The 16052-nt window shown below is 36.7% G+C and overlaps 1 protein-coding gene across 3 annotated transcripts in view; it reads left to right on the top strand.

The window, feature by feature from the left end:
- PDHX (pyruvate dehydrogenase complex component X) overlaps positions 1-16052 on the top strand; it is a 74238-nt gene that overhangs the window by 6988 nt on the left and 51198 nt on the right. For all 3 annotated transcript variants that reach the window (XM_025355910.1, XM_025355912.1, XM_025355909.1), the window contains exon 2: positions 8640-8720. In XM_025355910.1, the coding sequence (XP_025211695.1) occupies positions 8640-8720 (81 nt within the window). The remainder of the gene's footprint in view (positions 1-8639; positions 8721-16052) is intronic.

Below are 16052 nucleotides of genomic sequence, written 5' to 3'. Positions count from 1 at the left end.
ATTTCATTCAAAGGAAATGCATTCTACACCATATGCTATCTAAAAATTCTGGCTAACCTCTTTTCTAATGTGCTGTTGGATACTAAGTAAAAGTATAATAATATAGAATCAGCAGATTCTATAAACAAGATGGGGTATATGGTGATTCATTTTTTTTGGTAGGCGGGACATTTACTATAGCTAGTGATCTGTTTGATACGTTTCCGTTACTGTATAAATCAAAGACTTTATTATATGAAACATTCGTAGGGAAAAATTAGGATCAACAAATGTCTAATTCAGGAGAGATTGCTTGGGAATCTATTAGCCCTGGTTTTTGGAGGGGAACAAATCTGTTAGAAAACTGATAAAAGCTATACCACTTCTTCAGGAAAGCACATACATACAAAATTTTGTATATAATTCTGAGTCCAGAGGACTCAGATCTCCCTGTAATTTGTCCATAAGTACCACCTAGTCTAAAGCCTATTTCCATAAACATTTTCATCATTTCCTAGCTTTCTGTTTTTTGGATAATAGCCATCCTAATAGATATTAAGTAGTACTAGTACAGATTTTGTTTTGTTTTGTTTTCCAGTCTTCATCAGGTAGAATCTCAGCTCTCATAATTCTTTGATTGTCTAATGGCACTTTTATCTACTACTGTCTAGTACTTGTGTATTTATCTTCTCATCTAAATTGTAATCCTTTTGAGGTGAAGAATCTGGTTTGGTCTAGGGCTAGGATAACAAGTGTTCAGTAGGCATTTGTTGAATGCCTACTGAGTTTAATGAGATCTTGGTTTTCAAATATGAAATGTAGTTGGAATAGAGATTAAGAATTAGTGTACTTTAGTCATGAGAACACTGCTGAATTAGGTAGAGGAGAGAGTAAAAAGGGAACCTTCAAGTTTAGGCTGGGAAGGTGAAAGGAACCTGTGAGTGCATCTCTCATTACTCCAAGTAGGAACTGTGATGCTCTACAATATTGTGACATCTTAACAATATTATAGGATATTGTGATACATCTAGCTAGCTATCTGAATGCCTCCAGCATATACCCTCTTAATTATTTCTATGCTGCCCATCAAAAATAAATAGCTAACATTTTTGAGACTTATTCTCTGCCAAGCCCCATGTGTTACCTTCTTCTTTTTTTTTTTTTTTTTCTTTTTTTTTTGAGACGGAACCTTGCTCTGTCGCCCAGGCTGGAGTGCAATGGGGTGATCCCGGCTCACTGCAACCTCTGCCTCCCAGTTTCAGGCCTCCAAGTGCCACCATGCGTGGCTAATTTTTGTATTTTTAGTAAAGATGGGCTTTCACCATGTTGTCCAGGCTGGTCTTGAACTTCTGACCTCATGTGATCCACCTGCCTCAGCCTCCCAAAGTGCTGGGATTACAGGCATGAGCCACTGCTCCCAGCCTACCTTATTTCTTTACAAAAATCTATTTATGGCACCATTTTAGAGAAGAGGAAATAGACGTGGATTGAATAAATAACTTGTAGGTGGTGGATCTGAAATTTGAGCCTAGGCAGTTTGATTCCAGTACCTGCTCTCTAAATCACTATGGTATTCTGCTTCTCCTTGAGTTTTTTTAAATTAAATATTTAACTAAATAATAAAATATTTCATGTAGCACAATAGTACATGCCTATAGTTTAAATAGTACTGAAAGGCTTGTAACAGTACAGTGGATCTCTGCCCCATCTCACCCAACTTTCCCAGTCTGCCTTAGAAGCAACTGGTTTTGTCTTTTAACTTCCTTCTGGCATTTGCCTATCTCCCTGTTTCTATTTTAGACGTTATCTGTGGATGACTGATGGTCAGTGCCACCCTCTGTTTTCCCTCCCCAGTGAAATTGTTTTGTAAGTCTTGGTCAAATATTCACTGTTTACACTAAACAAATATTATTCACAATTGAGGATTGTCCCATATTTCGATTGTTAGCCTTCTTTTTGCTGCAGTTATTGCTGCCTTTTAAAGTTTTAATTAGTTTTTCTCTGTGATAATTTCTAATTTATCTAACACTACGTAATAACTTCTCCACACAGTTTTCTGTAATGTCAGCCACATCAGATACTTTCTCACTTAACTTATTTTTGCAGTTTTTATATATCCCCAGTTGTGTACATTGAACTTCAAGCTCTTCTTTTTGCCCTCTGCAGAGAAAACAAGCTTCAGTCTTCTGTTGAATGAGGGTAGGTTCTGTTGAATGAGTTGTTACCTACCACTGGATTAAGAGAGGGGATCCAGGTATCTAGCTACTTTTCAAACAGCAGCCACCCAAATCCTCCCTGGCTTAGGATACGGCTTTCTAGGGTCTCTTTAGCTGATTGTTATCTATTTACTTTTCTGCTTCCAAAATTATGTGCCATTATTCCTTCTTTTCTCTCTGTCCTTGTGGGTTCTGTTTAAAAATAACAGAAACAAACAGCACATTTTTAAACTTGGTGTTAGGTAAGTTTGAAAGAGGAAGTAAGATTGGATAAATTTATTGTAGACATATATGAAAATGTAGGTTATCAGAAATAAAAGAAATAAAAAGCCCTTATAGTAATATCACTAGCTAGAGATGACTACTGTTGCCATTTTAGAGTATTTCATTTCAGTCTGTGTGTGTGTACAAGCGGGGCAGGTAGAAATTGGATGATATCATCTACAGGTTTGAGCATCTCTAATCTGAAAGTCTGACATCCAAAGCTTTTTGAGCACTGACCTGATGCTCAGAGGTGATGCTTAAAGGAAATGTTCATTGGAGCATTTGGGATTTTGGACTTTGAGATTAGGGATGCTCAACCAGTAAGAATAATGCAAATATTCCAAAATCGGAAAAAATCTGAAATTAAGAACTCTTATAGTCCCAAGCATTTCTGATAAGGCATACTCAACCTATATATTGCTTATGGGTTATCTTTTTTATGTTTGTTAGCATGCCAAGACCTGTAAGTGCTGTTTTCATACAAACTGTTGTGCATTCATTTTCGATTGTGGTCCATTGATATTTTCAGTCTATTTTTACTCCAGTACCACACCAGAGTAACTCTTTGAACAAAGAAGACTTATATGACAAACGCTCATTTAAAATAAAAAATAATGTAACTGCCTTTATTCCAAATGTTACTATGTGCCTAGTGCTGATTTTTAAATTACTTTTACTTTATTCTGCTTTATTTCGTCCAGCCTGCAGATGGCAGAATTGTTTTATTTGAACAGCAATTTTGAAGGCTCCGTTTTATTTAGTGTGTTCTGACATTGGAATGAGAAACGATTAAATGAACAGTCTCTCTCCCTATTAGCGAAGAAGCAAATTAATGTTAGAGACAGGGAGCCACACTGAGAAAGTACTGGGTAATTTACTTTTTCATTTGGTCTATCTTCATTTCATGATTTTTGCATGCTTGGATTATAAATGAACTAGAGCCTATAAATGAACTGGAGCATGATGTTTAAGCTGTACCATATGTAAACTGCTGAATACCCTTACTTACTTTAGTCAGAGTAATGGAGCTTAAATCTGCTTCATATTAACCATAAAACAGTTTGTTCTGCATTTGTATTTTAAGAGTTTGCGTGTATGAAATTTTTTTTTTTAATCTGGAGACCTTTTAGTGTTCATATATAGATCATCAATTTAAAGCTTTGATATAATTGAGTTTACTGTGAAGTATGAGCGTTTTGTTCTTAGGATAAAAGAAATACTTTAGGGAACAAGAAACTAGAATTAGGTTAGTGTACCATATTTGAAATTGAAGTCAGAATAATGCTATAGAGAAATTGGAAGAGCCTATTTGAAGAAATATAGGAATTGCTTAGAGGGATTACTGTAAAATTCAGTGATTGCTAAATTGCTCATGTAGCAGAAATGGCAGGGAAAACAGCAATATGCTAAGCAAAAAATTGTAACTGATTGTGTCATTCTGTTGATGTAAAAAAAAAGTAAAATAGTTCTCATGAGTCGTGAGACTTTACTTTTAAAATCAGCATGTTTAAATGTAAACTACTGGACCACATACATTACAATAGTCATTTTAAAATTTTAAAAAATGTTTTGTAACTGCTATAGAAGGGTAGGTTTCACAAACCAATTTGGTATAATTTGTTAGCTTTATAAGAAGGAGCAGAACACTAAAGTGACTACAAAAGTGTTAAATTTTAACTAAATTTTGAGAACTTTGTGAGTACTAATTGAAAAACCTGTATAATGAGTGCAGTAAACTACTTACCTGTAATTGTGGGAAACTAATATTAGTAGGAAACATAATTGGTGCATATCTTAAGGCCGCCTTAATTTGACAAGAGAATGGTAGAATGTACAGCTTACTGGAATGAGGAGGGAGTCTGCATATAATTTCAAATGCAAATTAATTAATATTAGATAAAGGATAAAATTCCATTCCAAGGAGTCTAGAAAAGTCCACACTATCTTAGTAGAGCTGACAGCAGCCATAAAGGGCAGATATTAATTATGTCCAGTCCTGTCACTTCAAGCTGATATTATGATTGCGTAATTACTTTCTTATCAGAAAAATACATCTGGAAAAGATACCATGTAGTGTTCTAATCAAAAGAGGGTATACTAGAAAGAAATATGTACTTTTGTTAACATATTAATGCTTATGAAATGGTTTTTCTAGCATGAAAGCCTGAGGATAGATTAGTTAGAATCACCACAAAATATACTGCACATTTAGCTCTCTGTAATAAGTGAGTATAATCTATCAAGAGATAGTATTGAATAATGGAAATGTCCAAAATATTTTTCTTTGGTTTTTGTCACCTTCATTTCAGAGTAAAGATAATGATCTACTACAGAATTATTATATTATCATAATTCAGATAAATAATTTCAGTTCATTTCATGAAGGGTGACTAAGGAACGATTATGTTCTTTTTATTTTTAAAATATGAAAAATTTTGAGGTTCTTGATTTGGTAACTTGAAAAATAATACTTAATAACTGCAGAGGCTTCATAATATAGTCCTTAATGTCAAGAGTAATGGAAATGTGAAGGTCTCTTAGGTGAGAGATTATAATAGGAGATAGAATTATAAAATAAATATGAATTGTGTCATGACAATTGGAACCAAAGCATACAAATATTGGAGAGAGACTTTAAGAGAATTAAGTTAGTATTTGTCATAAATTGGAATCTGGCTATAGTATCATTGAGGTCCATTTAGTTGCTTCTTTGAAATGGAACTCTTTGATATATAAATGTAATATGTATATATTTATGAAATATTCTGTTCATAATGCCTGGCTTCAGCTTTTTGATAAGAACACACTGGGACCTTTTTTTTTTTTTTTTTTTTTTTAAGCTTTTGTTTTCAAAAAGAGGCTGGCCTCTTACCATGGTGCTATTTAAAAGGTAGGAGTTTTTTTGTCCACCCCCCACTCCTTTTTTTTTTTTTTCCAAAACAAGTGCATTTGTTATTCTGAGCTTAAAAAAATAATGCTGAGGCTCAGGCTGACAGTACATTCTTTAAGCAACTGTTTATGATTTCTTTATCAAGCCATGTAAAAAATGAAAAAGGCAGTAAGACACACCACATAGTGTAGAGGATTAGCAAGCTCATTCTATTATCTCCAAATGCATTTAATGTGTTAAGCTTTATGCACATTTGAAGAATTCTTGCAATTACGTGTAGGATTGTTATGGTTTGGATTTGGAGATGCATCACTAATGTTATAATCTTGCCTGTGTGTGAGAGTGTGTGTGTGTATGTGTGTTTTCCCTAAGTGCACTTCCCTAATTTTAGTTCACTCAAGAATTTAGTTCTCCAGCGTTTTATAGACAAAACATTATGGTTGTACTTAGTAGTTTGCATTATTTTTTACCTATTTAATATTTTAATGTGCCTATTTTAGTTCACAAGGACTTATTTTACTAAGTAAAAAATGCAGAGATTTTTTAAAGCTACCTTCTAGTTATAATTAGCATTTCAACTAGAGGTAGCTTGAGAATTAAGTGAAACTGTTGCAGCTACGGTTATTGAGAGTCATGGTGGATTGGAGTTGGATGGCCTTTGTTCTTCAGTGTCTTCCAAAATAACCATCTTTCATAATTAGGAGTTAGGAAACTCATTGTGGCTATTTTTCCTCCTGTTTTTCAATATATAATGCACTTAGAGATAACCTGTTTTCGTGTGCATTTGAAATATTCATTGTCAATAGTAAAGATGGTTTTTTTCTTTTTTTTTTTTTTGAGATGGAGTCTCGCTCTGTCACCCAGGCTGGAGTGCAGTGGCGGGATCTCGGCTCACTGTAAGCTCCACCTCCTGGGTTCACGCCGTTCTCCCGCCTCAGCCTCCCAAGTAGCTGGGACTACAGGCGCCCTCCACCACACCTGGCTAATTTTTTGTATTTTTGGTAGAGACGGAGTTTCACTGTGTTAGGCAGGATGGTCTCGATCTCCTGACCTCGTAATCCACCCGCCTCAGCCTCCCAAAGTGCTGGGATTACAGGCGTGAGCCACCGCGCCTGGCTTGTAAAGATGGTTTTTTGTTTTGTTTTGTTTTTCTCAGGCAGAGTCTTGCTCTGTTGCCCATGCTGGAGTGCCGTGATCTTGACTCACTGCGGCCGTCTCCCGGATTCGAGTGATTCTCATGCCTCAGCCCCCCAAATAACTGGGATTACAGGCATGTGCCACCACACCTGGCTAATTTTTAAATTTTAATAGAGTGGGGTTTCACCATGTTGGCCAGGCTGGTCTCAAACTTCTGGCCTCAAATCTGCCCACCTCGGCAAAAGTGGTTTTTTAATACAAGAATTCTGCACGTTCAAGGTGGGGAAAAGGTTTATAAGGATATTTAATTAGACATATATGAAGAATGCTCACGTGGATCTGATATGTCTGGTTTGCTATATTTGGATTTCTGAGTGAATATAAGCTATCAATAACCATTAATTAATTGATGATCCATGTTTGTAAGGAACATTGAGATGTTAAGTCAGCACAACTTTGAGAGTTAAGCATGCAGATTCGCATGCTGTAATCAGTCTAGATTGTGGTTTTCTCTTTGATGAAATGGGCATGTTTGACTTGAACTTTGGTTTGGGCTGTGTCATTGTTGGGGCACTAGGAGTGATAGTTCTACTTTTCCAACCTTCTTAGAATTTGGTGCCAGTGGAGAGAGAGAAAGGGTAAGACAGATGGAGATCAAATGCTGATAGTTACATTGGATTGGAGAATGTGACTTAGATCTGTGGCCTAAGATTGGGCTTCTTAGTATAACCCCACTTTAGACTTTGAACTTTCTGTTTTAGAGGGAGACTGTGTGTACAAAGCAAACACACATATCCGAATTGCTGCCTCATATCCAGTGGGCCCTGATGGCAAGAACACAGAGAGCTGGGCCCGTGGAGCTGCTTTTGAAAGGCAGGGCCACGTGTGCCTAGCACGTGGGTGGAGGAGCTGAGAGGAGACTGCAGGTTGTCTATAATCAGGAAGTTGTTAAAATAAGGAACGGACTGAGGCAGGTATGCATGCTTGCATTCTTTCTGCAGACCTTCAGAGTGAGGGAAAAGTGGAGAGGTACAGAAACTTTCTCTTAAATACTTCAAAGAGGTGGAAGTGCCTTTATCATGAAGCCATAGGAAATCTCCATTTGAAAATGCAGTACAAGTTATTCAGCTTCCCAAGATAAATATTTATTCTCATTTAACATTAGTGCTAAATTTCCTTGCTTTTAACCTAAAACATCAGTGGAGACAAAAGAAGCCCTGTTCTTCCACATTTGAAGTATGTTAGCTATGCTACAGTGTTTTGCTTGTTTGAGTCTGGAGAGTTGAACTATCTGAGGAGAGAATAGGGTCTGTGGGAAACTACAGGGGATGGATGTATTTGTTACCATGGTATTTTATTAGTAAATTGTAATCTAAAAGCTATGTTGCTCTTGATTGTAACCCTGGACGGTGGATTGGGAAGTGTTGCTGGACAAATACATAGTGTTTCCTTTTTTGATACCTAAGGAAAATGTAGTTATGCTTCATTGGGAGATCATTCTGGTTTGAGGTCTACTTCTCTGGATCCCCAACTGAATTGTGGTATACAACAAAAAGTGAGGTTAATTTAACCACTTAAATTCTGATCATCCTTGACAAGGCAAACTTTTCCTTTCACACCTATTCGTAGGAACCTTTGATTCTTGAATACTATAATATTAGAGGAAAATAAAAACAGCCGATTTCTTAAAGTCTGATCTTGATTATTCTGTTGTAGATTGTCAGAACCATGTTTTTTTTGTTGTTGTTGTTTTCTTATTTGCCTTTTTCTCTGGTCATTTTACCTATAAATCTATTTTGCAGAAACAAAAGGAAAAGGAGGAAGTGAAACCTAAATCAATCCTAAATCAATTTTTCTCCTTTTTTTTTTTTTTTGACTTGTAAGCACCTGGCTTGAGAAGATGCATAGAACACTAGGGAATTATGAAAACAGAGTTTAAAATATTCCAAAAAATATTTTTATTGTTATAAAAAATTGAATTTTATGTTTCCATACTATTTACTGGAGACTTAGTTTACCAGTTGGGAATCTTTTAGACTTTGGAATGCCTTCTTTTTCAAAAGGAATTTAACATTAATTTACTTGAACTTATATTGATGCCTCAAGAGGTGCATTATTTGTTGTGGCTGATCTTTCCTTTTTTTCAATTTCAGGTGATCCCATTAAGATACTAATGCCGTCACTGTCTCCTACAATGGAAGAGGGAAACATTGTGAAATGGCTGAAAAAGGAAGGTGAGGAGATACCTTCCTAATGTCCTGTGTGCTTTGTTATTTGGTTATTTTTTTTTTTTCTAATCTGTCCTGTTATACAATATGTGATATAAATTAAATAAATTGTGTCCCTTTGGTAGTTAATGTAAGTTTGGTTAAATAAAATTTTCCCATGATAATGTAACAAAGGTTTTCTGGGTTCAGCATATATCCTTACACAAGCATAGAATGGTGAAAAATATTTTAAGGCTTTTCCCTCAACTTTTAGTCCTTATACCCAGCTTTTAGTTTCAACATCATAATTTTGACATTCTTCTTGATAACTTTATCATGATTGTGTGTGTGTGTGTGTGTGCGCGCGCATGCACGTGTGTGTTCGGGAGGCAGGCAAGTTCATTATAAATTTTATTGGAAAAAGCAAATAAGTAGAATCCAAGGAAAACCCTCAAAAGCAGAGCAGCGGAGGAGGGTTGTAGCCCTGCTAATCATTGAAACATAGTATTAAGCATTTCTAATTAAAACTCTGGGATTGGTGCTTAAAAGACAGACCAGTGCAGCTGAGTAGAGAATAAGGAAATAGATGCAGTTGCACGTGGAATTTAAGTGTATAGTAAAGAAAGACAATATTAGATTTATTCTTTATATTATGTGAAGGATAAATTACAAATGAATTATACATGTAATGTATAAAAATGAAACTGTGCAAGTCTTGAATTCCTCTGTACCTGGAAGTGGAATAAACACCCTAACTATAACTCAAAATCCAGATTATAATATGGGAAATAAAATTTGATACTTTTACATGGCTAAAAATACAAGTTAAGTAAAAGAAGTGACAAATTGGACAAGAGTATTTGCAATTTCTATCACAAAGGGTTAATATCCCTAAAAAATCGATAAGACTGTCAACTCAACAAGAAAGTGGGTAAGATACATGAACAGATGGTTTATGGAAAAATAATTGCAAATGGCTCTTAAACATAGAAAAAATTGCCTAACCTTTCAGCTGATAAGAAATATGCAGATACTTTACTGAAATGTTATTTCTTGCCGATTATATTGACAGTAGTTAAAAAGTTTGACAAGCTGTTCTCTTGATAAGGCTGTGGAGGGAAAGGAAGAAGCAGGCACTCTCGGACATTGCTGGAGGAAATGCTAAATGGTGTAAATACTAGGGAAGAGAATTTGGCACTATTTAGAAAAATTACATTTATGTTTACCCTTTGGCCTAGCAGCTTTACTTCGAGGGATCTGTCTCAGTGTTACAGCAGCAAAAATAGGAAAAGTCACAAACACACACTAGGCTGTTTATCACAGCATTGTTTGAAATAGCAAAAGGCGGAAACAACCCAAATGTTGGTTAGTACAGGATTTGTTGAATAACTTTTACTATATCCACAACTGTAAAAAGGAATGAGGAATATCTCTTTATATTGCTATGGAGTGATGTTCATTGGAAAAAAGCAAGGTATAGACAGGTGAGTATAGTATATATCATTTATCAAAGAGAGAGGTGGCAGTGCTAATATTTAAGAAATTAAAAAGAAAGGATAAAATAAAACTTTAAAAACAACAATAGATGGTTATTTAGAGAGTAATGGAGGGAACAGTGTGGGGAAGAAACTGGAAGCTGGACGTCTCTGAATATATCTTGTTTTGTCTCTTTGACTTTGGGATCATATACGTATTTTGCCCAAGTTTAAAACAAAATTAAAATGTAAACGAGTCCTAAAGATTGAAACAATGAGACAGGTGATTCTAATTCATTTTTTTTCTCTCTCTCTCTCAATTTGCTTACATAACCATACAGAGAGGCACTATTTCAAATGTCAGATATTTGATTACATGCCCTAATAGATTTTAACTGAAGGATAAAGCATCTCCAAAAGTATAATCCTCAACTGTTAGAGTAATCATATTATGCTGGTTATGTTGGCATTGTTATTCTAAGGCTTTTTTGTGTATTTTATGGGATAAAGCAAATGACTGGTTAAGGTAGTATCATTGGAAACTTGGATTTTTAGTGTAGTTTAAAGGAGAAACAGGTAAAAGTTTCTAAGGTTAGGAAAGACTCTGTGATGGTAAATTTTCTAGCTCTTTCCCCTGGCAATGCCTGGAAACAAGGACCAATCGAGTCGCAGTGAGCACCCCTAGAACCCAGACTGTAGTCTCTAAATATCAGTTCCCACTAAAGTAAATGAAGGCTCCTTGGAGAGTAGCTACTTGCAGATCTAGGGCAGGAGATGTGCAGATGAGCTTTTAATACCTTGTCAGTTCAGAAAGCAAGGAAGCTGTCAAAAACTCCTGAGGGCATCTTAAAGGACTCAGGAGCCGTAGATGAGATAGTTTGAGGATCACTAAGGATAATAAGGGTAATATATTTAATATATTTTAATACATTAAATATATTTGAACCGTAAGTTCACAGTAATACTAAAGGAAAAAAAAAATAATTGGTTAGCTTTAGAGGGCGCTAAGAAATAACTCATTTTGAAAATGTAGTAAATGGAAAGACTCAAGCATTTTTCTCTACCTTTTCTGCTATATGAACTGTAGCTCTGAGTAACCAAGTAATTGATGAGAAGTTTCTCATTATTAGCATATCGCAGTTGTTAAAAGATAGAAGAATCATAGAATGTCACTGTATCGCCGTTTTGCAATCTCTGGTAAAATAGTATCATTAACAGCTGCTAACATCACAAAAAGAGAGATAACCAGATATTACATGCTTCCCACTGTGAAGTAGTCTTGCCAGAAAATTGAACCAAATACATTCAAGCCTATAGCTCTAACTATCATTTTCCAGGAAATACAGGGGGAAATATAACATGTTCAATGACACTATCAGAAGTATATCAGCAAAAGCTAAACTGAGGAATTTTATATGCCAGTTTCTTCAACCAATAAATTTCAGGGTGGCAGGGAAGAGCTCGGGGCAGGCGGGTGGGCGAACCTATAGCATATAAGAGATTTGAGACCAATGCCAACGTATGGACCTTATTTTAATTATGATTCAAGCAAACCAAACAGATGGGGACATTTGAAAAGACATTGGATATTTAATGATGCTAAGGATTTTTTTTTTTTTTTTTTTTTTTTTTTTTTGAGACACGGTCTCACTCTGTTGCCCAGCCTGGAGTGTAGTGGTGCGATCTCTGCTCACTGCAGCCTCAACCTGGGCTAAGGGTGATTCTCCCACCTAAGTCTCTTGAGTATCTGGGACCACAGGCACACGCCACCATGCCTGGTTAGTTTTTTGTATTTTTTTAGAGACGGGGTTTCCCTGTGTTGCTCACGCTGGTTTTGAACTCCTTGGCTCAAGTGATTCTCCTGCCTCGACCTCCCAAAGTGCTAGGATTACAGGCATAAGCCACTGCACCCAGCGTAGGGATTATTAATTCTAAAGGTTTAATAATATTTTGGTTATATTTTGATTATTTTTAAAAAATAATCTCACCTATAAATGATGTGAGATGAAATACTTATGTATGAAATGACAATATCTCTGGGATTAGCTTCAGAATAACCCTGGTGGAGGTTGAGAGGGTAGGGAGGGGTATAACTGAAACAAGATCAGTCATGAATCACTTGGCAGTTGTATAAGTGAGGTAAAAGGTATATGTGGCTTCATTGCCTTTTCTCACCACTTTTGTATAGTTTGAAATTTATTTTATATATATATATATATTTTAAAGTTGTACATAGTGCTTTCAGGATATAATTTGAAATAAGAAACTAGTACCAGAGGAATTGGAATGTTGATATTATTAAGAGAATATTTGATGCAACACCATCTATAAAGCTGTATTACATCACTGTTTCTGGCAACCATTTTGCCAGATTTTTAAGTAACTAATATAGTGCTTAGGAAATAAAGACTGTGAATAAAAGAGGTGAGTATGTTACAGTGCTCATACAGAAGGATAGAGGAACAGTTAATGTGAAGGAAGCTGGAGAAAGGGACTTTTTGTTTTTCTGGCAGCTACTTTCTTTTCCTTTTCTTTTTCCCTTTTTCCTTTGCCATGTATGGTGGTAGAGTCACCCCTCTAGGTATTGGCCACTGGATAGCCTCTTTTAGCACCCTATGTAGCTGTCTTTCTCTGTGCTTGACTCATTCTGTATCAGGTTAAACTATTGTGGAGGAAAGAGGATGAATCTACAGTACCTATTAGGGAGTGTTAGACAGAAGAATAGAGAAATTAGAGGTGACTGAATGAGTCCCCCACAGCCATTATGATGCTTCACCTGGAGCAATGGTAAGTCAAGTGTTAAAAAGGGAAAGAAAGAAGGAAAGAGCAAGTAGAGAATGAATAACATGGTCTGGGGAGGATTTGTCTAATTCCAGAGACTAGCCCTGGCAAGGACTTCCAGGGTATCCTAATGTGATTTAGTAGGCACAGATGTCACTCACACGAATGTTGGTATTGAGTGGTCCAGTCTAGTGCTTATGAAATAGTATCAAGAGTTTAGGCAGTGGGCAGGACACCAGAGTCTGGAAGAGCCGTGTTGTGATCCTAGGAGGTCTAGCCTTTCATGGCATCACTTTTGCCACTAATGATGGGTTTGGGGATTAGGAAGAGGGCTGACAAGTATTTACTTGAGAACCCTAGCCAAATGAGCTGCGGAGTTTGGGACAAGACCTCACTTCTTTCAGGGAGTCTGGGGTGTAAGGAAAGGTGAGAAAAATTGCTGTGGGTTGAGCCACTATGGAGGTTAGGAGGTGTGGTGCAGTGAGGTTGTCCAAATGAACATTACTGGTCCTTGATGGACCCAACCAAGTCTGATTGGACATACTACTAAATTTTGTTCCTCAGCGGGGATTATGTCTGAGTTTGTTCTTGTTTGTGCTTCCCTTTGTGACTAACATGGTAATTGGAATAGAACTGCAGTGCTGTAAGTGGTCAGTTAGTAAAGGTATCGGCAGAGGGGAAAGTAAGCCAAAAGCAGGGTACATGACAAGGATCCAAGAAGGCTTTGCAGATGAGGTAGTATTTGAACTGGTCCTTGTAGAATAAATGGGCTTTTTTAAAAAGTGAGAAGGACATTCCAGATAGAAAAACATAGGTAAAGTCTTGGAAGAAAGATGTCACTGAGACATACTTTAGCAACAGCAGGTAGGTCTGGCTGCATTGGGGGCATAGTGGCTGTAAGATAAGATAGATTATTAGAAGGATCTTGAATACGAATCTGTAGTTTATCAGTCTGTGAGGGTCCTTATCCTAAAGCCAAAATATATCCACATTCATGGTTTCTTAATAGGAAGTGATTTCTTTTTTCTTTCTTTTTTTTTGGAGACAGAGTCTCACTCTGTTACCCAGGCTATAGTACAGTGGCCCGATCTCACTCACTGCAACCTCCACCTCCCAGGTTCACGTGATTCTCGTGCCACAGCCTCCCAAGTAGCTGGAACTACAGGCAAGCACCACTATGCCCGGCTAATTTTTATATTTTTAGTAGAGACGGAGTTTCACCATGTTGGCCAGGCTGATCTCGAACTCCTGACCTCAAGTGATCTGCCCACCTTGGTCTCCCAAAGTGCTAGGATTATAGGCGTGAGCCACTGTACCTGGGCAGGAAGTGGTTTCTACATACTTTTCTGAGCCCTATTAGTAGCATTATGTTGAAAGGAACAGGCCCTAAGAGTAACCTGGTATGAAGAGATAACTATAGGCAATTTAAAGTAGCCTGCTTTTCCTGCTCCCATTTGAAAAGCCAACACTGAGGACTCTTAATCAATGTGACCATCTAAACAGATGGGGTAAAGCATCTGCTCTCTATTGGATATAATATTATAAGTAAATCTTTTCAATGTTAAGTGGTGCTGGAATGCAGAGAAAGGAAATCACCAAGTGTCCCCACATCTGGAGTGGTGAATGGGAGTTGAGGCCATGTGCACCACTAGGCCTGAGCTGGAAGGCTGAAGTTTCTGACTTTTTTTTTTTTTTTTTTTTTTGGTGGTAGTGGGGTGGGTGGAAGGAGCAAGGAAGGGAAATCAAGAATCAGTTTAAGATTTGGATGTGGTAAGATTTGAGATGCATATTAGACATTCAAGGGAAAGTGTTCAATAGACAATTGATTATAGGAGTTGAAGTTCAGGAGTGAAGTCTGACTTGGAGAGAGAAATTTGAGAGTCATCAGCATGTGGATGGAATTTAATGCCATGTGATAACAGGCAAATCGATTTTGAATCTATATGGAATAAGAATGCCTACTCCCCTAAAGAGTCCTCCTGAGGGTCAAATTTATAGTACTTGCATTTTCTGGGAACCCATAGGTAGAAGTGAAGTTGTCCTGGGCTGATCGCCTCCGTGGGCTACCTGGTAGAAGCCATTATTCTGGAAGAATACAGCTTCTAATCCAAACCACAAAGAATTTGCAGATAAAGTCTCACTTAGCAAAAGTCACAATCCCGTATTTACTAACGTATATAGAAGTCTTTTAGGAGTGAAAGTCAATAGGCATAACAAGCAGCAGGACTGGATCCCAGAACTTCAGTTAATTGGAATTACAAAAGTCCAGGCAGATTTGAAAAGGATAAACAGAACTTCTAATAATGAAAAATATTGTCCCTCAAATTAAAAACCCCCAAACCTCAAGGGTGGGCTGAAGTGTGATTAGACAGGACTGAATGAAGAATTTGTGAACGGTAGGACAACTGGAGGAAATTAGGTTGCATGTAACACATAGAGACAGCACTGGAAAATATGAGAGAGAAGTTGACATATGAAGGGTAAAATGAAAATTATTCAGTAACCCAATAGGAATTTCAGAAGAAGAATAAAAAAGAGGAAAATGGGAAGAGGTAATTTTCAAAGAAAAATTTGGCAGATAATTTTCTAGAATTTAAGAAAGGTACGTGTAATGTAAATGGAAGAGCCAGTACCCCATTGGAAAGCATTTTGAGCAGTTGGCTCTGCATGGCTGCTACCATATTTTAAAATAATTGTCAGTATCTAAGAAAGTTTTACCTTTATAAATAATGTAATGAGTTGGAATCTATTTTTAGGTTTCTTTTCTCTGATGAATTATAGAGCTTTGGCTATTTCCATATTCAATATGACATGGTGTTGGTGTCATTAAATAATTACTCAGACACAGAACAGTCTTTTAGGGATTATTTTAAAAAGATTAACTTTCTTCACACTTTGAGAATTTATAGGTAAGCAGATGAGGGGATTCTTGGGCCACATTTATCTTTCAGACTTCCAGATCACTGGCAATCTAATAAGTTATTCACACCCGTTAGAATATGAGCAGTAAGATAAAGAGCCAGGAGACATATGGTCTCATTATTCTGTTCTTTTTCCCTTTTGATTACAGTATGCTATTTTCATGTAGGACAGGCCAGGATAT

This window comes from Theropithecus gelada, chromosome 14, assembly GCF_003255815.1.
Source record: "Theropithecus gelada isolate Dixy chromosome 14, Tgel_1.0, whole genome shotgun sequence".
NCBI lineage: Eukaryota > Metazoa > Chordata > Mammalia > Primates > Cercopithecidae > Theropithecus > Theropithecus gelada.
This window is presented reverse-complemented; position numbering and strand designations above follow the sequence as displayed.